Raw genomic sequence first — 23,645 nt, 5'->3', positions numbered from 1 at the left:
ATTTTTCTAACTTTGAAACTCTCTGCTTGTAGGGAAAATGGATATTCCAAATAAATTACATATTGATGCACATATATAATATGTCTACTTTATGTTTGCATCAAAAAATTGCCATGTTTTTACTTTTGGAAGACACCAGAGGGCTTCAAAGTTCTGCAGCAATTTTCCAATTTTTCTCAAGATTTTCAAACTCGTACTTTTTCAGGGACCAGTTCAGGTTGGAAGTGGATTTTAAGGGTCTTCATAATATAAATACCCCATAAATGACCCCATTGTAAAAAATGCACCCCCAAAGTATTCAAAATGACATTCAGTAAGTGTTTTAACCCTTTAGTTGTTTCACAGGAATAGCAGCAAAGTGAAGGAGAAAATTCAAAATCTTCATTTTTTACACTCGCATGTTCTTGTAGACCCAATTTTTGAATTTTTACAAGGGGTAAAAGGAGAGAAATCACCCTAAAATTTGTAACCCAATTTCTCTCAAGTAAGTAAACACCTTATATGTGTATCTAAAGTGTTCGCGGGCGCAGTAGAGGGCTCAGAAGGGAAGGAGCGACAATGGGATTTTGGAGAGTGAGTTTTTCTGAAAGGGTTTTTGGGGGGCATGTCCCATTTAGGAAGCCCCTATGGTGCCAGAACAGTGGACACCCCCCAAATTGTATTTTTCATTTTCACAGACCACTGTTCCAAAAATCTGTCATACAGCAGTGGGGTGTAAATGCTCACTGCACTCCTTATTAAATTCAATGAGGGGTGTAGTTTCCAAAATGGGGTCACATATGGATATTTATTGTTTTGTGTTTATGTCAGAACTGCTGTAACAATCAGCCCCCCCTGTGCAAATCACCTCAAATGTACATGGTTCACTTTCCCTTCTGAGGTTTGTTGTGTGCCCCCAGAGCACTTTATGCCCACATATGGGGTATCTTCGTACTCGGGAGAAATTGCATTACAAATTTTGAGGGTCTTTTTTCCCTTTTACCTCTTGTGAAAATGAAAAGTATGCGGCAACACCAGCATGTCAGTGTAAAAAATTAAATTTTTATACACTAACATGCTGGTGTAGACCCCAACTTCACCTTTTCATAGGGGTTAAAGAAGAAAAAGCCCCCCAAAATTTGTAAGGCAATTTCTCCCGAGTACGGAGATACCCCATATGTGTCCCAAAACTGTTGCCCTGAAATACGACAGGGCTCCAAAGTGAGAGAGCGCCATGCACATTTGAGGCCTAAATTAGGGATTTGCATAGGGGGGGACATAGGGGTATTCTATGCCAGTGATTCCCAAACAGGGTGCCTCCAGCTGTTGCAAAACTCCCAGCATGCCTGGACAGTCAATGCCTGTCCGACAATACTGGGAGTTGTTGTTTTGCAACAGCTGGAGGCTCCGTTTTGGAAACAGTAGCGTACCAGACGTTTTTATGTGTATATGTAGTGTTTTTTTAAATTTTAGGTTAGTGTAAGTGTAGTGTAGTGTTTTTAGGGTACAGTCACATGGGCAGAGGTTCACAGCAAGTTTGCCGCTGTGAGCTTGAGCTGCAGTGCAAATTTTGCGCCGTCTCAAACTTGCAGCACTCACTGTAAACCTCCGCCCATGTGAGTGTACCCTGTACATTCACATTGGGGGAGGGGGGGGGGGGGGGGGCAAACATCCAGCTGTTGCAAAACTACAACTCCGAGCATGCCCTTTGGCTGTCCGTGCATGCTGGTTGCGAAACACGGAGTTAGATAACAAACTGGTGTTTTGCAACCAGTGTGCCTTCAGCTGTTGCAAAAACTACAAATCTCAGCATGCAGTTACAGCAGAAGGGCATACTGGGACTTGTAGTTATGCAACAGCTAGAGGCATACTGCTACAACTCCCAGCATGCCCTTTGGCTGTCCGTGCATGCTGGGGGTTGTAGTTATCTAACAGCTGAAGGCACACTGGTTGCAAAACACTTCAAAGTTTATTACTTAACTTAGTATTTCCAAACCAGTTTGCCTCCAGTTGTTGCAAAACTACAACTCCCAGCATGCCCAGACTGCCCAGGCATGCTGGAAGTTGTAGTTCGGCAATATCTGAAGGATCAGTCTGTTCAGGCATGCTGGGAATTGTAGTTCTGTAACATCTGGAAGTGCACAGATTGGAGACCATTATACAGTAGTCTCCAAATTGTGGACCTCCAGATGTTGCCAAACTACAACTTCCAACATGCTTGGGCAGTCTGGTATGCTGGGAGTTGTAGTTTTGCAACATCTGGAGGTCCACAATTTGGAGACTACTGTATAATGGTCTCCAATCTGTGCACTTCCAGATGTTACAGAACTACAACTCCCAGCATGCCTGAACAGACTGAGCATGCTGAGATTTGTAGTTTTGCAAAATCTGGAAGAGCACAGATTGGAGACCATTATACAGTGGACCTCCAGATGTTGCAAAACTGCAACTCCCAGCATGCAAAGAAAGCCAAAGGCTGTCTGGGCATGCTGGGAGTTGCAGTTTTGAAACTCCCAGAGGCAGCGGGGAGATCACTTTACGGCGATCTCACTGCTGCCAATGAAGATGCCACCCTGCTGCTGCAAACTCACTGCGGGGACGCACAACTGCCGGGACCGCCTGGAGGACGCCACTCGCGCCGGGACAGCTCGGGACACCGCATGGCTGAGTAAGTGACGCCGGGGGACGGGTAAGGGACACTTAGCAGAGCGGTGTGGGTCCCGATTCCCGCGCTGCTAAGTATTCTGATAGCGAAACGCTGCTATCAGCTAGTCAGATTTGACTAGCTGATAGCTGCGATCGCTGGGGGTGGGGGGTGGGGGATAAAACCCCCCGTTGTCGCATGGTAAGATGGCTGGCTATCAGTGATAGCTACCATCTTATCGGGCGCTGCGGTATGCCGCGAGTAGCGGCAAAAATGTGCATGATGTACCTGATACGTCATGGGTCGGGAACACCTTCCCACTCATGACGTACAGGTATGTCATAGGTCGGGAAGAGGTTAATCAACTGGTGCCAGAAAGATAAACAGACTTGTAAATTACTCTTATTAAAAAAGCTTAATCCTTCCAGTACTTATTAGCTGCTGAATACTACAGAGGAAATAGTTTTCTTTTTGGACCACAGTGCTCTCTGCTGACATATCTGTCCATTTTAAGGACTGTCCAGAGTAGGAGAAAATCCCCATAGCAAACATATGCTGCTCTGGACAGTTCATAAAATGGACAGAGATGTGAGCAGAGAGAACTGTGGTCATGATGTCAGCAGAGAGCACTGTGGTCATGATGTCAGCAGAGAGCTCTTTGTTCCAAAAAGAAAAATATTTCCTCTGTAGTAAACAGACCCTAAAAAGTACTGGAAAGATTAAGATTTTTTAATAGAAATAATTTACAAATCTGTTTAACTTTCTGGCACCAGTTGATTTAAAAAGAAAGTTTGTCATGGGAGTACCCCTTTAACACTGAACAATGTTGTGCCATAGGAGAGCTGTCACGATTCGGCTTACAGGTAGTGGATCCTCTGTGTCAGCGAGGGATTGGCGTGGACCGTGCTGGTGGACCGGTTCTAAGAGGCTACTGGTGTTCACCAGAGCCCGCCGCAAAGCGGGATGGTCTTGCTGCGGCAGTAGCAACCAGGTCGTATCCACTAGCAACGGCTCAACCTCGCTGACTGCTGAGAAGGCGTGGGACAGAAGGACTAGGCAGAGGCAAGGTCAGACGTAGCAGAAGGTCGGGGCAGGCGGCAAGGTTCGTAGTCAAGATGGATAGCAGAAGTTCAGGTAACACAGGCTTTGGACAACACTAAACGCTTTCACTGGCACAAGGCAACAAGATCCGGCAAGGGAGTGCAGGGGCAGTGAGCAGATATAGCCAGGGAGCAGGTGGAAGCCAATTAAGCTAATTGGGCCAGGCACCAATCATTGGTGCACTGGCCCTTTAAGTCTCAGTGAGCTGGCGCGCGCGCGCCCTAGAGAGCGGAGCCGCGCGCGCCAGCACATGACAGCAGGGGACCGGGACGGGTAAGTGACTTGGGATGCGATTCGCGAGCGGGCGCGTCCCGCTGTGCGAATCGCATCCCCGACGGCCATGTCAGTGCAGCGCTCCCGGTCAGCGGGACCGACCGGGGCGCTGCAGGGAGAGACACGCCGTGAGCGCTCCGGGGAGGAGCAGGGACCCGGAGCGCTCGGCGTAACAGTACCCCCCCCCTTAGGTCTCCCCCTTTTTTTGTCCGACAACTGCTTTACCTGGGACGAGGACACCGGGAAAGAATGGAGGGTTTCCTCAACGGCAGACAGTACAGCAGGAGTGGGAATGGGGAGGGAGGGCAGAGGGCGAAGCCTGGCACGGGGCAGTGTGTCACCAGGACGGGGGCCATGAGGAGACACTGAGGCTTGCCTGACGGGACTGGGAGGGGGGGAGAGGCACTTCCTATGGCAAGCAGAGTCCCAGTTCTTGATCTCCCCGGTGGTCCAGTCAAGGGTGGGAGAATGAAGCCGGAGCCATGGCAGACCGAGGAGGACCTCAGAGGTATAGTTGGGAAGGACGAAGAACTCAATCACTTCGTGATGGGGTCCAATACACATCAAGAGGGGTTCTGTGCGGTAACGCACGGTGCAATCCAATCTGACTCCGTTGACCGCGGAAATGTAGAGCGGCTTGACGAGACGGGTCACCGGGATGCAGAATTTATTCACAAAAGAATCCAGAATAAAATTCCCAGAGGCACCAGAGTCCAAGCAGGCCACGGCTGAGAGGGAGGAGTTGGCTGAAGGAGAAATCCGCACGGGCACCGTGAGACGTGGAGAAGCAGACTTTGAACCAAGAGACGCCACACCCACGTGAGCTGGGTGCGTGCGTGCGTTTCCCAGACGTGGAGGACGAATAGGGCAATCCACCAAGAAATGCTCGGTACTGGCACAGTACAGACAAAGATTTTCTTCCCTACGGCGATTCCTCTCTTCCTGGGTCAGGCGAGACCGATCCACTTGCATGGCCTCCTCGGCGGGAGGCCCAGGCGTAGATTGCAACGGATACTGTGGGAGAGGTGCCCAGAGATCTAAGTCTTTTTCCTGGCGGAGCTCTTGATGTCTCTCAGAAAAACGCATGTCAATGCGGGTGGCCAAATGGATAAGTTCTTGCAGGTTGGCAGGAATCTCTCGTGCGGCCAGCACATCCTTGATGCTACTGGATAGGCCTTTTTTAAAGGTCGCGCAGAGAGCCTCGTTATTCCATGATAATTCGGAAGCAAGAGTACGAAATTGGATGGCGTACTCGCCCACTGAAGAATTACCCTGGACCAGGTTCAGCAGGGCAGTCTCGGCAGAAGAAGCTCGGGCAGGCTCCTCGAAGACACTACGGACCTCAGCGAAGAAGGACTGGACTGTGGCTGTGGCAGGATCATTGCGGTCCCAGAGCGGTGTGGCCCAAGACAAGGCCTTTCCTGAAAGAAGGCTCACTACGAACGCCACCTTAGACCGTTCTGTAGGAAACAAGTCCGACAACATCTCCATATGCAGGGAACACTGAGACAGAAATCCACGGCAGAGTCTAGAGTCCCCATCAAATTTGTCCGACAGGGACAAGCGGAGGCTAGGAGCGGCCACTCGCTGCGGAGGAGGTGCAGGAGCTGGCGGAGGAGATGGTTGCTGCTGTAGCAGAGGCAGAAGTTGCTGTAACATGGCGGTCAACTGCGACAGCTGCTGTCCTTGTTGGGCAATCTGCTGCGATTGCTGAGCGACCACCGTGGGAAGGTCAGCGAGACTTGGCAGCGGCACCTCAGCGGGATCCAGGGCCGGATCTACTGTCACGATTCGGCTTACAGGTAGTGGATCCTCTGTGTCAGCGAGGGATTGGCGTGGACCGTGCTGGTGGACCGGTTCTAAGAGGCTACTGGTGTTCACCAGAGCCCGCCGCAAAGCGGGATGGTCTTGCTGCGGCAGTAGCAACCAGGTCGTATCCACTAGCAACGGCTCAACCTCGCTGACTGCTGAGAAGGCGTGGGACAGAAGGACTAGGCAGAGGCAAGGTCAGACGTAGCAGAAGGTCGGGGCAGGCGGCAAGGTTCGTAGTCAAGATGGATAGCAGAAGTTCAGGTAACACAGGCTTTGGACAACACTAAACGCTTTCACTGGCACAAGGCAACAAGATCCGGCAAGGGAGTGCAGGGGCAGTGAGCAGATATAGCCAGGGAGCAGGTGGAAGCCAATTAAGCTAATTGGGCCAGGCACCAATCATTGGTGCACTGGCCCTTTAAGTCTCAGAGAGCTGGCGCGCGCGCGCCCTAGAGAGCGGAGCCGCGCGCCAGCACATGACAGCAGGGGACCGGGACGGGTAAGTGACTTGGGATGCGATTCGCGAGCGGGCGCGTCCCGCTGTGCGAATCGCATCCCCGACGGCCATGTCAGTGCAGCGCTCCCGGTCAGCGGGACCGACCGGGGCGCTGCAGGGAGAGAGACGCCGTGAGCGCTCCGGGGAGAAGCAGGGACCCGGAGCGCTCAGCATAACAAGAGCATTGATCAGTGTAATCAGTGCTCCATTACTACAGTCTTCTGCGGCGGCCTGCAGTGAGATAGCCCCAATTGGACAGGATAAAGCTAGGTAAGAGACCCCTTTCAGTTGATCACAACCCTGTGATTTTGCCGTGGTGGTTCCAATCAGCTCCTTAAGCCATCCGGAAATAGATTTTTCCCATTTTAGACTCCGCATTCAAATTTAATCATAATGTCTAAAGGGTTAATGCCAGATGTTGGCCTAATTGGCAATGTTTGGCATTAGCCATGTGTCCTGGCTGCTGACAGCAACCCAGGACCCACCAAATATGAAGCACACTCAGCTCCTGAGCTTCATGCATCAAGAATGGGTGCAGGTCATACATTTATACCATGCTTCCTTAGGAGGCTAAGGCTCCCTGTTCGTATTGAAAGGTTTTATTACTACATTTGAGTACCTTGTGTACTATTTTCGAGAAAATCTATCTGAATGTTAAATCAAGAGGATGACAACAGCTCCGGAAGTCTTTTATAACCTCTACTGTTTTTTTTACACTTTTACTGCCATTTATGTAGTTTAGATCATTCCTTATAAATAAAGAGGCAGTTGCCCAAGATCATAATCTCCAGGTTGTATGTATTCGTTAAGGTGGGTGCAGAAATACAAAGTCATGCGATAATAAGGCTCATTTGCCTCAGAATAATTGTGGAAATGGCTCATTTATTTTCCATGTTGGTTAGGCTGCTTGTGCGGTAGTGTATTTTTCTACACTTGCTGTAATGGAAATAGACTATCGATAAACTGACTTTTTGGTGAATTTATATAGCTTTAGCTGGTTTGAACAAGAAGAGCTGCCCGGTAAAGCATGGAGGAGAAATGCTAAAAGCAACTAACGCTGAAAAAAATGAATAGCCCCTATTACCCTTAGTAATGGCTTCAATATCAGTTTAATTCTATAACTGGAAATTTGCTATAAGTCTATATCCAAGGGCTGATTTAAGTCAGCATCTCTATCTAGAGCGAGGTCATAAGTCAGGAGAAATGTCAAGTCAGTGAAAAGTACACAAAGGCTATTAACTCCCTCTCCCCTTCTGGGTTTCTGCATTTACATAAAGAGGTTATGTATGAACATTATACAAACACAAAGTGTAACAATAACTGTATAAAATAAAGTCTATCAACAGATATCTATTTCGTATTTCTTTAGCTAAATATTATTATTATTTTTATTTATTTTTTGCTGCTTACTAGTTCTCGGTACACCTGCCTATAATTTTAGTACCTTTACTTTCTTTCCTTACCTCTAGTTCTGTCATTTCTTGTTTTTTTAATTATTCCGATATATATATATATATATATATATATATGTGTTTTATTTTGTCTAGCTGGATTTGGTTTCTGATTTATTGTTAGAGTAACATTCATTGATGTTGAAATGTCCATATAATTGGTTGCTCTTAGACCTGGGTCAGAGATCAAAGAACCAATGAACCCCAAGGTATTAATCTATTCAATTTTTGGGACATAATAATAATAATCATCTGGTGTTATGTAAGTTTAGATAGATATTATAACCTATAATGCTAGCTCAAACAACATGCAACAAAGTCATGATGATACATTTTGTTTATATATGTTTTGGGCATTTTATACTGTTATTGTATATCGTTATATATCCTACATGGTTCCTCAATTGTATTAAGTTATGGAGGCTTTTATTGCAGTTTCTTCATTTTTATGACTGGCATATTGTTATCCATCAGCTGGCCTGCAACACTTCCGATTTTTTGATCTGTTTTGGCAAAACTAACAAATAAAGATCTGACAAAAATGTTAATATTAAAAAGCCTATTGTGGGTTTGTTTTACATTAGTAGAGTAGCGCATTTTAAAATAGTAAGTGTAACTTCGCATAAGTCTGGAAATCCGGCACAGTTTACATCTGATGCTGTAGAAAAGCACTGAAGGGAAGCTGATGATCGAATTGATTGCATACATTTGACTAGGACAGTTCAGATTTATCCTGTGCCTCAATTGGGATGCTGGATCACTGCACAGGCCTGATGGAGGCCTAATGCACTTTGCCATCAGACTTAAAGGCGTACTCCACTGAAAAATATATTTTTTTTTTAAACGACTGGTGCCAGAAAGTTAAACATATTTGTAAATTAATTCTATTAAAAAATCTTAATCATTCCAGTACTTATCAGCTGCTATATGCTCCACAGGAAGTTCTTTTTTTTCCGTTCTGTCTGACCACAGTGCTCTCTGCTGACACCTCTGTTCATTTTAGGAACTGTCCAGGGTAGGAGACAATCGCCATAGCAAACCTATCCTGCTCTAGACAGTTCTTAAAATGGACAGAGATGTCAGAGAGCACTGTGGTCAGATAGAAAGGAAATTCAAAAAGAAAATAATTTCCTGTGAAGCATACAGCAGCTGATAAGTAATGGAAGGATTGAGATTTTTTAATAGAAGTAATTTACAAGTAGGTTTAACTTTCTGGCACCAGGGGATTTAAGTTTTTTTTTGTTTTTTTTTCAGTCAAGTACCCCTTTAATGCACTATGCCATCAGTTGTTTTATCACTTGTAGCTGGTGATCCGGCTTAGTACTGAGCCAGATTACCAAACATGACCTTGCAGATGTTGTAAAAAGCTGTTGTGTGTGAACATGGGAAATGCAGCTATTTCTGACTTATTCTATGACTTATTTACTGCATTTTATAGTAGTTTCACCTTTTGTAGTTTCTATAATTTTCCTTTAGCTCAAAAGTGACCAAAAAGCAGCATAAGATACAGCAGCAACAATGTGGACATTATAGAGCAGAACTGATCAGTGTTAGTTGTAATTCCAGCACTGGAGGGAAATAGAACATCTACAAGACCCTGTAGTTGTGTCTCTGTGTCTCGCCTTGCCTCTATGTTAGAAATGTAAGACAAAAAAATTAACAAAAGGGGAAGGCGCTGCCTAGTGCAGTTACAAGGAGTAACCAAGTGGAAAGAGAAGGCATCAAAAGAAACTTGCTCACCTGATGGTGTTGAGCTCAACATCTTTTTGCTCTTTAAATATAATATGTGGCGGCCTCTGACCTGGACCCATCCAGCAGAGGGATCAGCGATGCTGAAGTTTCCGATCACAGGACATCCAGGAGCAGAAAAGAGAAGAAACAGGGGTCTTTGGGAGGCGCACAGGCGTATAGATGACCCGGAGTAAACACAGACATCAATTAACATAAAAATGTGTTAATGAAATAAAATGTTCTGAACGACAACACCTTTCAAGAGCTGATAAAGAGAGCACCAGCTCTCGAAACGTATTATCGTTCAAACTATTTTATTTAATAAACACGTTTTTATTTCAATCAGTGTCTGCGGTTACTCTGGGCCATTGTCACAGCGAGCGCTCCGGTCCCCGCCTCCGGACCGGAGCGCCCGCTTCCTCTTCCCCTCTCCTCGGGATCCTGGTGCCTCCCTCTCAGACGCGCTGACGGGGAGCACGGGATTCCCTGTGTAGGGGACGCGCGGCTGCCATGGCGGCTGGTCCACGCTTTTTGGTTTGCCTTACTTGGCTCCTCGTTTCCTGCGCCGACAGTCTCTGCTTTCCGGCGCGCGCGGCCCCGCTCCCAAGGGCGCGCGCGAGCTGCCTTCAGTCAATTTAAAGGGCCAGCGCACCATTGATTGGCTGGCTAATGACCTCTGCTCCTTCCCTATAAAAGTTACCTGCCCCTTCCTGCCCTTGCTGGATCTTTGTGCCTTGTGCCTCTGAGAAAGCGTTCCCTATAGCCTTGTACTGCCTTGCCTGTTTGCCGAACCCGTTGCTACCGTTTACTCTCCTGTGAACCCTTGCCGCCTGCCCTGACCTCTGCTACGTCCTACTATGCCTTTGCCTGCTCCCTGTGTACCACGCCATATCAGCTGCCATAGAGGTCAAGTCGCTACTGGGGGACATGACCTGGTAGTTACCACCGCAGCAAGTCCATCCCGCCTTGCGGCGGGCTCTGGTAAAGACCAGTAACTGCTTAGAACCGATCCTCCAGTACGACCCACGTCATCGCCTCTCTGGTCCAGAGGATCCACTACCTGTCCTGCCGGTTTGTGACAGCCATCTATACGTCTTTGTGCCTTCTAAAGACCCCTGTTTCTTCTCTTTTCTGCCTTTGGATGTCCAGTGACCGGAAACTCCTGCTTGCCTCCATGTTACTCTAGCAGCATTCTTATGGAATGCAAGGTGTAACCCAATCTCTAAGTGTAGAGACTTTTGTGTATAAAGAGGAACTGGCTGAAAATATATTTTTTCTAGAATAAGAAATACTACAAAGTTTCCTATATTTCTTCATACTATGGAATAAACATTGAAAGTGTAGGAACTCCTCAGGTAATGGGAAAATAATATATAATATATTAGAAACTATAACTTACACATGTCTGAACCCATGAATACAGTAAATTTTTTATATGTTTCTGGAACATCTGATGTTTTTGTAAGTGGAAACTTCATCGACATGTGAATATGGCATAACATTGAGTAATATTTAGAATGATTGTAGGTTAGGTCTAGTGTTGACCATTACGTGCAGTGTTCTAACAATTTCTAAAATCATTACTACATTTTATAATTGAAGAAATAGGTTCATTATCATGATTTATTTAATAACAAATTGGATTATGTGTGCAGTGTTGGCAGGTGAGAATATGGTGATGTCAGGCTCCTTTTCCTCTTGCTTGTCACTTGAGACAGAGTGGTTTAGAGCAACATTGTCCTACATACATTTCCATTTATATAGAATTGTTAGTCATCTAGCTACAAATCATCATATTTTGATCTCAAGTGTACTCTACATTCGCTTAATATTTACTAGTGATGAGCTGCCATGAGGGGCCATATTCAAACTTGCAATATTTTGTGAATATATGGATGAATATTCCATGCAAAAATCGTAATGAAATTTGTATAGTGCGCATGCGCAATTATATCTTTCAACTAACTAACATTATACCCTACACTAGAACCTATCTGCTAAACTAACCTACCCTATCTAACACTAACTATCAATTTAGTATACAATTTGATTTGCTTTTAAAAAAAAAAGCACAGCAGAGCACAGATAGTGTTCAATCACCTTTAACAACCACATGAAACTGCAAAAAAAAATGCTGCTGGGGAGAATCTTATATAGTGAAGGGGTGGGCAACTTTCCTATTGGTTGCTAGGGATGTTGCTAACCTCTGACAACTGTATTTGCATCCTTCTCATTGTCCCACAAGCTAAAAGAAGATGGGATCAGTGTCCTCTGGAAGGGCCGATATTCGTGGATATTTGCATATTCGAAATATTCGCACTCCACACCGACTCACACAGTAAATAATATTGGAGCCTTCTTTGGACCACAAGCTGTGTTACGCCGAGCGCTCCGGGTCCCTGCTCCTCCTCGGAGCGCTCGTGGCATTCCTCTCTCTGCAGCGCCCCGGTCAGACCCGCTGACCGGGAGCGCTGCACTGACACTGCCGGCGGGGATGCGATTCGCATAGCGGGACGCGCCCGCTCGCGAATCGCATCCCAAATCACTCACCTGTCCCGGTCCCCGGCTGTCACATCCTGGCGCCCGCGGCTCCGCACCTTAGGGCGCGCGCGCCAGCTCTCTAGGATTTAAAGGGCCAGTGCACCAATGATTGGTGCCTGGCCCAATCAGTCTAATTAGCCTCCACCTGCTCCCTGCTCATATAACCTCACTTCCCCTTCACTTCCTTGCTGGATCTTGTTGCCTTGTGCCAGAGAAAGCGTTATAGTGTTTGCCTTACCAGTATTCCTGACCTCTTGCTATCGCCATTGATTACGAACCTTGCCGCCTGCCCCGACCTTCTGCTGCATCTGACCTTGCCACTGTCTAGTCCTTCTGTCCCACGCCTTCTCAGCAGTCAGCGAGGTTGAGCCGTTGCCGGTGGATACGACCTGGTTGCTACCATCGCAGCAAGATCATCCCTCTTTGAGGCGGGCTCTGGTGAACACCGGTAGCAACCTAGAACCGGTCCACCGACACGGTCCACGCCAATCCCTCGCTGAGACAGAGGATCCACATCCAGCCTGCCGAATCCTAACAAGCTGGAAGCAGGGAGGTGTTTTGATGTGTGCTGTGAAAAAAAAAAAAAAAAGATTTTTCGTCATTACAAATATATAGTGCTATATTCTAAATATTTGCGAAATCGTGAAGTGCCGATATTCGCGGTAAAAATTTGCATCTCGAATATTCGCACTCATCACTATTTACTTTATACCTTTGTCTTCTTATATGGAAGAAGACCTTCTGCACACACTATTCCTTGGTGCAGCTTCAGCCCCTATAGCAGTAAACATTACATAGCTGTGCTTGTATTGCTATTCTATGGGATGGTGCAAAGTCAGGTGGAAAAACTAAGATAATGTATAGACTGTAGTCACTTAATCTTAAAAATGGAGGTTTGTTTTGACTTGTATGTCTACTGTATGAGAGTCTTTCTACTCCCGTAAGGCTATATATCATGTCCGTCCTTACAGTTTCCATTACACTAAATTTCCCATACACAACATCATTCAATATGCACGTTGGAAATCAGTTTGCACCAAAGTAATGCTCTTCCAGTCGGTTCGAGCCTGCTACAAAATAATTTTCACGGCTAATTTAAAATGCACAAACATCTCAGTTTCCTATTTGCTTACACACACATATTGATTGGTCGCATTCACTTGCCATGACTCATATAGTAGTGGTGTCCCAAGGTATAGGCAACAGATTGGTGATATATCAGCGTTTAAGCATGAAAGAGCATTTTGTCTTCTCGTGTGCATTAACAATGTACTTTTATTGATCCAAATAATCTGCAACAAAAGCTCTAGACTGGGGTTGATTGTCCATTATTACTATTACATATGCCAGATATAATCGAAAGTTACAAATTATGTGTGAGTGTATTATTGTGTCTATTTCTGCAGATATATGAATGTGTATATGTGCATATTGTGTTTATGCTAGCTCGATATGTAGGGTTTGTATGTATAAAGCAAGGGTGTATAGGTATGTATATATGATGTAAAGGTATATGACAGTGTGTTATAACGTGAGAGTATATTTATATATATATATATATATATATATATATATATATATATATATATATATATATACCAAACAATGGTGCAGCACTCCAGTTCCAGAAAAGATTAATTTGTTCAATCATACAAAGTCAAGCAATATTTTTGCCCCATATGGAGCCATTTTCAAGCTTGAAAATGGCTCCATAGAGGGCAGAAACATTGCTTGACTTCATATGATTGAATAAATTCCCCTTTTCTGGAACTGGAGTTTTGCACAATTGTTTGGTACCTATTTAGATGAACCCTGATTAAGGCTCTGGGCGCTGGCACCACCCGCATACTATTTGGATAGTGCTGCATATTTTGGTTTCCTCTCTCAGTGTCTATCTGTGGGTGTTTTTTCTATCGTGTATGCAAGTGTATGATGTGAAGGTGTATATATGTGTGTGTGTTATAGATGTATGTGTAATTAGTGATTTATTTATATATGCCATCACATGGCCATGGGCCCGTGACTAGGGCAGCAGTGTAAAGAGGGAAGCAATTCAGTGAGCAAAAAAATATATATATTGATTCTCGGACGGTGTTCAAACCATATGGGTTGAAATTATATGTTTTAATTTACCCTCAGCGCTCTAACTTGGATAGTTTGTTTCCAAATTTGTAACTTAAAAATATATTGTGTCACAACCCCTGCATGAGTAGTTTTTCAGGTTTTTGCTATCAGTAATTGTTTTGCTTTGAGAATGTAATATGTTAATTGGGCAATGCATTGATAGGAGATACACTTCTGGTAAAGTTAATCTTGAAAATCCAAACCAGGTCCTCCATATGTTTTTGGACTTTTTTGTATCATGTCATTATCATGTGACCAGCATCTTAAAGGAGTACTTCACTAGCCAGCGTTAGCAACTAAATGTTCTGAACGCTGTTTTCACACTGCGGGGGTCAGCCACGCCCCTCGTACCATCAATGCACATTCGAACGCTGACCAGTGGAGTACCCCTGTAAGTATTTTAGCGTGTGTCTAAGCATGATGGGGGACATTTACTAATCTAGTCTATTCTGGGCATGCTTATAGACCAGCGTATGTGGTAGTCTCCTGTCTATTGTGCTCCTAATTTATCAAAGGTCTCAAAGCCCTTGATAAATTCTGTGCTCAGACTTCAGGGTCTACAGCTTAAACTGCATTTAGACCTGCTCCAACATGGTCTGACATTTCAGCATATTTTGGGCAGATGCGACTTGTCGCACAAAAGTCGCACTTGATAAATTCAGCACCCATGCATTTTTCAATGCATTTCAGTCTAAAATAGACTAGCATGCATCATGTTCTAAAAATCCTCTACAGCAAAAGTCGCAGAAAAGTCGCACATATTTAGACTGTGACTTTCTGTGCGACAAATTTAGACAGGAAAAACCAGTCTAAATCCTTTGATAAATCTCCCCCGATGTATTCTATGACTAAGCTCGGGATTGAGTGAAACGAGTCAGAGATATTTTACCTTTTTATACTTGTTTCATGTGAACATTTTCTACAAATAAAGCAAGATTGTAAATTCGCCAAACTGGTGCTGGATATCTCCTTGTTCCTTGGATTTCTGTGGGGTGTCCGTGGTAGAACCGACCAGTCCATTGCACAGCTGGGAGAACTGATTGAGGTGAGATGTTACCCACTTTCTTTAAAAAAAAAAAAAAAAAAACAGTCGGAACAGCTGTGGATTTAACCTGTAGACTTGCAGCCGCAGCAGCTCATGATGTTGTGATTTCAGCACTTTCTGTGTAGCGGAGAGATCCACGGGGAATCTACAACAAAATCCACATGTAACTCTTGCGTTTGTGGGTGTTATATTTGTGGTATGTATGTATGATATGAGCTTGTTTTACTATGTATCTGTTGGTGTTTTGTATTTGTATTAATTATGCATGTGTAATAATAAGAGTACCTGTGGGTGCATACATTTGCATGATATATGCATGTGTATGTATTATTCTTTTAAAGTGTACTGTATCTTGTTTGTATTATTTATACATATCTGATGAAGAGGGTATCTACGAGTGTATCTGTAGGTGTATACGTTTGTATGATGTATCTATGTTTATAATGTGAGGCTGCATTATTCTTTGAATGTGTACTGCATCTTGCTTGCAGTTTTTATGCATACATTATAATGAAGATATATAAGTGTTTAGCTTATTCATATGTTTGTATGACGTAGGTATGTTTATAATGTATGGTCATATTATTCTTTGAATGTGTATCTTGTTTTCATGATTTATGTATGAGGTGATGGTAAGAGTATATACATATTCATCTGTGGGTGTATACATTTGTATAATGTATGCATGTGAAAAATCGGAGGTTGCTTTATTTGTTTAAAGGGTACTCTGGTGAAAAATAAATTTTTTTCAGTCAACTGGTGCCAGAATTTTAAACAGACTTCGAAATTATTCCTATTTATAAATCTTAACCCTTTCAGTACCTATGAGCTGCTGTATACTACAGAGGAAATTATTTTCTTTTCGAACTTCTTTTCTGTCTGTCTCTGCTGTCTGAACAGAGCAAGTGCAAATCACCGTAGCAAACCTATCCTGCTCTTGACAGTTCCTGAGACAGACAGAGGTGTCAGCAGCGGAAATTGAAAAAGAAAATAACTTCCTCTATAGATATACAGCAGCTGATAAGTACTGGAAGGATTAGAGATTTTTAAATAGAAGTAACTAACAAATCTGTTTAACGTTCTGGCACCAGTTTATTTTAAAACAAATAGATTTTCACCGGAGTACCCCTTTAAATATGTATCTTGTTTGCAATAGTCCTGCATATGTGTTATTGAGATTTACTGAGTGTGTAATTGTGGGTAGATAGGTTTGTATTATGCGTAGGATATAAGGTTGTATAATTGTTAAAGTGTGTATATGTTTGCAGATTTATGTGTGTAGTGTATTAGTGTGTAACTGAGGATGTATGTAATTCTATTATTTGTGAATTATTGTGAGGTTAGAGTACGTGTGTGTGGGGAAGGGGGTGTTGTAGGTGTATGTGTTTGTGTATGTGTAAATCATTTCTTGTATGTGTTTGTTTTGTTTCGAAATAAAAGTGTGTGAGTCTGTGATCTGTGCTGTCATGTATTTGTATTGTTTACCTGTCTATGGGATTTGAATGTATATAGGTGTACCCTTTGTAATGCATTTATGTAATAGAGAATATATTACATCATGAAGTGATGATGACAATAATAATAATAATAATAATAAGATGATAACTCAAGGAGCTGTTTTTAATATTAAGTAACCTTAGAATAAACTTCATAACTAAACATCATACATTATAAACAGGAGCTAAAACCAACACAGCTTTTTGCACAACCTTTTAGGTCACCTGACCTGTAGAGACAAATAGCGGTAACAAGAAATGATGACTTTGCAGTTTTTAGTCATATGTAATGCATTTATTATAACATTAATACTGACTTAGCATTAAATTGTAAGATGATTGGTTAATTCATGTGTGTTACTTACTACTCCCCCTTCCTATTGGTTGATTAATATGTCTTGCCTTTGTAATCTGCATTACTCCTTCTTGTAATTAATATTATAAATATTGATGATTCTAAGTTCCACGTCAGTTCTGGCCCACCCAGATCCCAGCTCTGTAGAGCTACAAATAAACCATCTGTGAATCTTTGAAAGTTCTTGCCAAGATTGTGGAGATTTTATTCCACAACAATATGTATGATATGGATGTATGTGTTGGCATTATATGTGTGATGCAAGGACGCATGATTGTGCATCTGTAGAAGTATAGCATGTATATGTATGTGTGTGATATGAACATGTGTTAGTATGTACAGTCTTTTTCGCTGTATAAGACGCACTTTTTCTTCCCCAAAACTGGGGGGGGGAAAGTTGGTGCGTCTTATACGGCGAATACACCCCTATCGCGGCGGTCCCTGTGGCCATCAACGGCCGGGACCCGCGGCTAATACAGGTCATCACCGATTGGGGTGATGCCCTGTATTAACCCTTCAGACGTGGCGATCAAAGCTGACTGCCGCGTCTGAAGTGAAAGTGACACTAACCCGTCTGCTCAGTCGGGCTGTTCGGGACCGATGCGGTGAAATCGCGGCGTTCCGAACAGCTTACAGGACACCGGGAGGGACCTTACCTGCCTCCTCAGTGTCTGCTCCGTGCCGGGATCCCCTGCATGGCCGACGCTTTCCTTCGACGTCATCACGTCGTCGCGTACGCCGTCCCGTCATCCAATAGGAGTGGCGTGCGTGGTGACGTGATGACTGCGATGTGATGACGGCAACGGAGAGTGTGGATCCCGGGGAAGAAGACGTCCGGAGCGTCGGGGACACCACGGAGACGCGGCGACAGCGATGGAGCAACATCCAGGGCAGCAATGACGAGCGGTGACGGGTCCGTAGCGGCGGGGACACGTGAGTATTACCTCTTATACCAGTGGTCTTCAACCTGCGGACCTCCAGATGTTGCAAAACTACAACTCCCAGCATGCCCGGACAGCAAACGGCTGTCCGGGCATGCTGGGTGTTGCAGTTTTGCAACATCTGGAGGTCCGCAGGTTGAAGATCACTGTTGGGTTCAGAATCTTTTTTTCTAGATTTTTCACCTTTAAAATTGGGTGCGTCTTATATGCCGGTGCGTCCTATAGGGCGAAAAATACGGTATGTCATTGTGTGTGTGGGTGTTTGCCCTTAGCATGTTGGGATGTGCATGTTGTCATTTTATTAGTCAGAACCCAATTGCTACTGAGTAAATGGCGCTTTTATTAGTATTTGCTTGTAATAGTTTTCAGCAAGCCTCAAACTTTACCGTATCCCATGAAATACTGCAGGGAACATATATGGACAGGCGATAAAATACACCGTACACCCACGTTTAAAACCATAACCCACCGGACGCACATACACATGCTGAAAACTATAACCTAACCTATTAAAGTATGGAGTGTTAATCTTTACAAACGCCTCTCCGCAAGGACAACTAAAGTAAAAAATACTTTGATCTGTAAGCCACATTCTGTTTTATTACAGAAAGGTTAACTGGCCCTCCTAATGAACAATTATTACTCTATAAAACAAAGAAAAAGAGTGTGCAAGAGTAGAATATTAATCGGAAACATAAGTAATGCTATTCAAGGGATGGGGGGTGGGGAGTACATATTAAATAATAAAAAGCAAAATTTCATTTGAAAATGGAGCCTGATAGACTAATCTCCTTTAATAGACTGAATATAATATCAATTTAAATTCTAATTGTAGTTGAAGATGGTCTCTAAGCCTTTTCTATGTAAAAAGAAAAAAAAAATCAAGTCTGCTGGAGCACAGTTAACTTTCCACCTGCTACAGGAGGAATGCGACAATCTTATCAGAAAAAAAGATTCATGTAAAACGTCAGCGATATGGATGGAGGCTTTAATAGGGATATACAATGGGTGGCACTGGCTAAGTAAGATAGCATCTTCAGTGTATCTGTGTAGTTGGCTTGTGGCGTAGATTAGAGAAGAGAAAGAAAAAAAAAAAAAAAGAACCCTGAAAACATTATATGCTGCTGACTCTGCTGACCAACAGCAATGCAAAAGAAATTCTAATAGACACTGGGTCCCAGCTGGGCAATGCCATTAATTGCCGAAATCTCACGGTTGTCTGTGATGCAGCTTTCTCATTCAGTCGTTTGCTCTCTCTCTCCTTCTCACTAGCTCACTCGATCTCTCTCTATTTCTCTCCACCCTCCCTGGGGATTTTAAAAATGCAGTATTTGAATTTTGGTGAGTGGTAAAGCCTCTGCCCTAGGACCCATTTGACAAATGAGAAGCCGTGCAGCATCAACACCAGCCGACTGAGCTTCAGTGAGTCAATCTCTCTGCTAGTCAGCAAGCTCCTGTTGGGAAACGCCGAGCTCCCTCTCTCTTCGCTGTCATTGAGGAAGTTACACTGACTCTTCATTAGGCTGCAGGCTTTGGTTAAATCCCTCGTTTTTTTTTTTTTTTTTTACTATTTTTTTTTTTTTTTATGTATTCTATCCAGTTCAAGCGGTTTCAGTTTTAATTTGCCTAGTTGCCTTAGCTGACAAATGAACACACGTTTCCAGCAGTAGGATAGCAAAGGGGGAAAAAGAAAAAAAAAAAAAAAAAAGAAAAGGACTTTTTTTTTGTAACTTTAAGTAACCGCAGCTAAAAGACGATTTAAAACCTGCTGACAACACAGGACAAACGTGCTTGCATGCTAGCCCCTTCACTTGTTCTACGTCGACTCCAGAGCAACACCATGCAGCATCCTCTGACGGGTGCAACCTGCGTGGCACTGCCGAATGTGGGCATGTGTCCACAGCTCTCTTGTGCCTTGACTTTTATGTACCTGCAGCAGGTAAGTTTCTCCTTGCTTTTGCTCTCTTTACATTGCTGTTGCTTGTAGATGAACTTTAGACATTGCTAGAGCAGCTAGGCTGAATTAAAGCTTATTTAGCCAGTGCAGCATGGTGAAGCAGTACTGTTAGTGACAGACTGGCATAGATTGCTGGCAGTAGGAGCTGGAATGTCTTAGGTTGTGAGGTTAAGATGTGTGCTAGAATCTCAGCAGTGGTGCACACACATACACTTACACACTGCATGCTCTTATCTGGGGATCATGTATTCAGTCTGCTGCTGCACATAACCTGAACATTCAGCGATGACATGTGGTGGACTCCAGCTTCATTATGCTGGGCAATAATTCATCCTTGTGTATCTGGACATTACTTGCTGCAGTTACCGTATGTGTATGTGTGTGTACGCTTTGTGACTTTCTATATAATACTAGCCAGCTATATTTTAATGAGATGTAAATGTCTCCTTTTGTGAGCCTGGAAAGCCCTGTGTTAAAGCTAATAATGGGGAGAGCATGGATGTTCCTGCAAACAGCAGGCTGGATTCCTAGGAAATGCAAAGAGTTAATATGTAGGAATTAAGAATTGAGCCAGTGCAAGTGGTTAAAGTGTGATCTTATGCCTGAGTCTGCTTCCTTAGGCTGGCAGAAGAAAATGCCTTGATACATATCTCAGAAGGGTGTCTATTTTCTAATCTCTCTCTGTCTGAACTGTATTCATTTCCTCACCTGTGACTTAAGTCTTCACAATGGCTGTCTTTGTGCTGCAAAATCCACAAATGGACCTTTTATTGTTATTAAATGGTAATGACTGTAAGAGGCTGCTGTGCACATGTAGTATATGGAGAAGGCAGCCACCCCAATCTACATCATGTAGATGCAGCAGATAGCAAGCTGTGTGGAGGCGTCCTATGCACCAGTGTACTTAGAAAAAAGACACACACTCACATTGAAAACTTTATATATTGGGTGTGACAGTTTACATAGGTCATAGAGAACAGACCTGTATGTATATGAGACCTACCTATATGCATTGTACTGTAATTCGTGTACATAGTCATTGCTGCATTCCTGGGTGCACTGCTGTCTCCCCTGGACTGTATTTCCATATATAATCTCCAAGTACATTGAGTCTATTTTACTGACTCATCATAGACAACTCTTTCCTGTTTAGAAATAGTTGTGTAAATTGTTTAGTTATTTTATTTTTTGCTTTGTTTTTGTTTTTTTTTGTTTTTCTAAACTTGAATTTGTATCATGTGACTCAGGACAAAGTACACCAGCACTCATTCCTTTCATATTACCTGTAATATCCCATGCAGTCTTCCTAATCTCCTTCCCAGCACTGAGGGGGTGACACATACATGTTGTTCTTGTAAAACGGTCTACGCATTTTATTCGGTTATTCTTCACGCTGGCGCATAAGTAATTTCATTACACAATGATAGATTTCCTCTGTAATATCCTGGTATTGCTTTGGTTCACCTGGTGTCCTGAAATAGTATACAGAAGGACAAGGCAGTATACAACCAGACATGCAGCTCTCTCCCTGCTTCCCTAGGAGCTTTGTTGTCACTTTAGCCTTTTATAATATATGCATAGTATAAGATTTATGTGTACATAGATGGTGACGGTGATTTGGGAGCAGTGATGGGAGTTCATGTTTTTGCATCCCCAATTGGAATTTGCATTTGATAAATGCTGAATCCATCAACTTTCCCGGATTGTCTTTTTAATTACCTCCTTCCTAATAAGCAGCCATCCTTTCCCTTTAAATAAACCTTTCATAGATCTCATCTGCATTCCGGCTCCTTTTATTTTAATAAGCTTTGCATTAGGTCTGGTGGAAATCTTGTTATTTATTAAGAATTTCTTGGTCATCTATATGGGCTTATTCCTATTTATATACAAAATAATTCCACAGTGTAACGTGTTGGGAGGTGAGAGGTCAGTAGGACCTTACAAAGGGTTGGGAGATTTACATAGCTGCAATTGTGTTTTAATGTAATCATTCCACTCCATCTGCAGCTCCTATGTAACCACATTACTACTGCAGGTAAGGTGCAGAAGCTCTTTAAATATTTCCTCATTGCCATAATCTGGGTGAACAAATCCTATCAGCGCCAAGTAGTATTGTAATGTTTGAGTTATATAGAGAAAACACATTAACCACATTAACCATTTACACCCTTTCTGGGGCATGATGTTCACTTAGACCTTATTTCTAAGGGGCTGATACATTTTTATCGTATTATTAACTAGTCTGATAGCCTATAGGTTGTATGCATGACCAAGGAGCATAAAAGTCATTGACTTTTTATTTTTACCCCCTTTTGTAATGTGGAAGCAATCTGTGTATATAGCGATAAGGGATTCACCAGGACAATGTAAACAATGTGCAATAAAAAGGCACCAATATTTACTGCCACTGACTCCAAACACGGTGTAAATTTTATATTTGTCTTGAATATTTTAACAGATACTTTTCGCCTTCGCCAGTAGTTTTTAACAGTTGCCTGCATTATTTATAAAGCAGGAAAATACATGCAAATGTCAACAGGCGGCCGCTATACGCTTTATTGTTACAAATGAGACCACGTAAAGCACAATAGGAGGTGGACAATTTCTTTTTGGATGACAGATTTGATGAAACAGAACTAAATGTGAACAAATTATTCCAGTTAAACAAATAAAATAAAATAAAAACATCAACTTGGTTTCTTGCTATGGCTTTTCTCAATGTAAATGATTTCAGAGGACTTCTGGTGAGAACGTATTATGGAAATAGACAATTTTCTTGTCAACATTTCTTTGCTACCGCTCCAATTATAGTTCCTTAAAGAATTGCAAGTTTCTGCATTGAGAGTATCTGCATGATACACAACATTATTCTGTATAGAAATACACATATACTTTGCATGGTACCCCTGTGAGCATAATATTCTGATATATTTACAAAGGGAAAAGGCAACGTTGTTGTGGTTCTCTATTTACTATGTAGAATAGTTCTGCTTTGGAAAGAAATCTTCAGCTTTAAAACCACACAACTCCGTCATGTAGAAGATAGAGTCAATTGTGGAATACTTGCCTGTGTTGTGAGGATGTGTTGAGCTTTTGTGGCGAACACACAAAGATGCATGTTTACATCCATACAGTAATACATTCATACATTGTATACATATGATAATAATCATATATGCAATATACACATATACTATAAATGCAATGAAATACTCTATATAATACACACCTACACAGCAATGTACATACACATTACCGACATTCAAACAATATTCACATCTGTAGATTAATACATACTCAATAATTAATACACGCTGAATATATACCGGCTGTATATTATTTCTATACACTGTCTATATATCTGCGCAATAATACACATCCATTAAAAATCACATGAATAATGTGTACATAGCCATTCAATAATGTTCATGCATATACCGTCATACAATATTCACATCCATACCCTCATATTCATCCGTTTAATCATACACATCCATATACATTGACACAAGGTATTGAATACACTGTGCAGCGAACACACCCATACAACGCATGTATACATCTTCTTACTGTACATATTGATGTTATCATATTTATTCCCATCACACAAAAACACATATGCAAACATTATACACTAATACACATCAATACTCTGCACATCCCTACGACATGCACATCTTTACAACAATAGACAGTGTC

General features: G+C 42.9%; 1 protein-coding gene across 6 annotated transcripts in view; it reads left to right on the top strand.

Annotated features, from left to right (window-relative positions):
- The first annotated feature begins 19,155 nt into the window (after positions 1-19,155).
- Positions 19,156-23,645, top strand: part of RBFOX1 (RNA binding fox-1 homolog 1) — a 629,150-nt gene continuing 624,660 nt past the window's right edge. For 2 of the 6 annotated variants that reach the window (XM_056536212.1, XM_056536210.1), the window contains exon 1: positions 19,162-19,928. In XM_056536212.1, the coding sequence (XP_056392187.1) occupies positions 19,785-19,928 (144 nt within the window). In that variant the 5' untranslated portion in view covers positions 19,162-19,784. Of the gene's footprint in view, positions 19,929-23,645 lie in introns of all 6 variants that reach the window. The other 4 variants (XM_056536209.1, XM_056536211.1, XM_056536207.1 and 1 more) reach the window with 3 other exon arrangements.

This window comes from Hyla sarda, chromosome 8, assembly GCF_029499605.1.
Source record: "Hyla sarda isolate aHylSar1 chromosome 8, aHylSar1.hap1, whole genome shotgun sequence".
Lineage (NCBI taxonomy): Eukaryota > Metazoa > Chordata > Amphibia > Anura > Hylidae > Hyla > Hyla sarda.
Note: the sequence above shows the minus strand (reverse complement) of the source record. Positions and strands in the feature narration are given on the sequence as shown.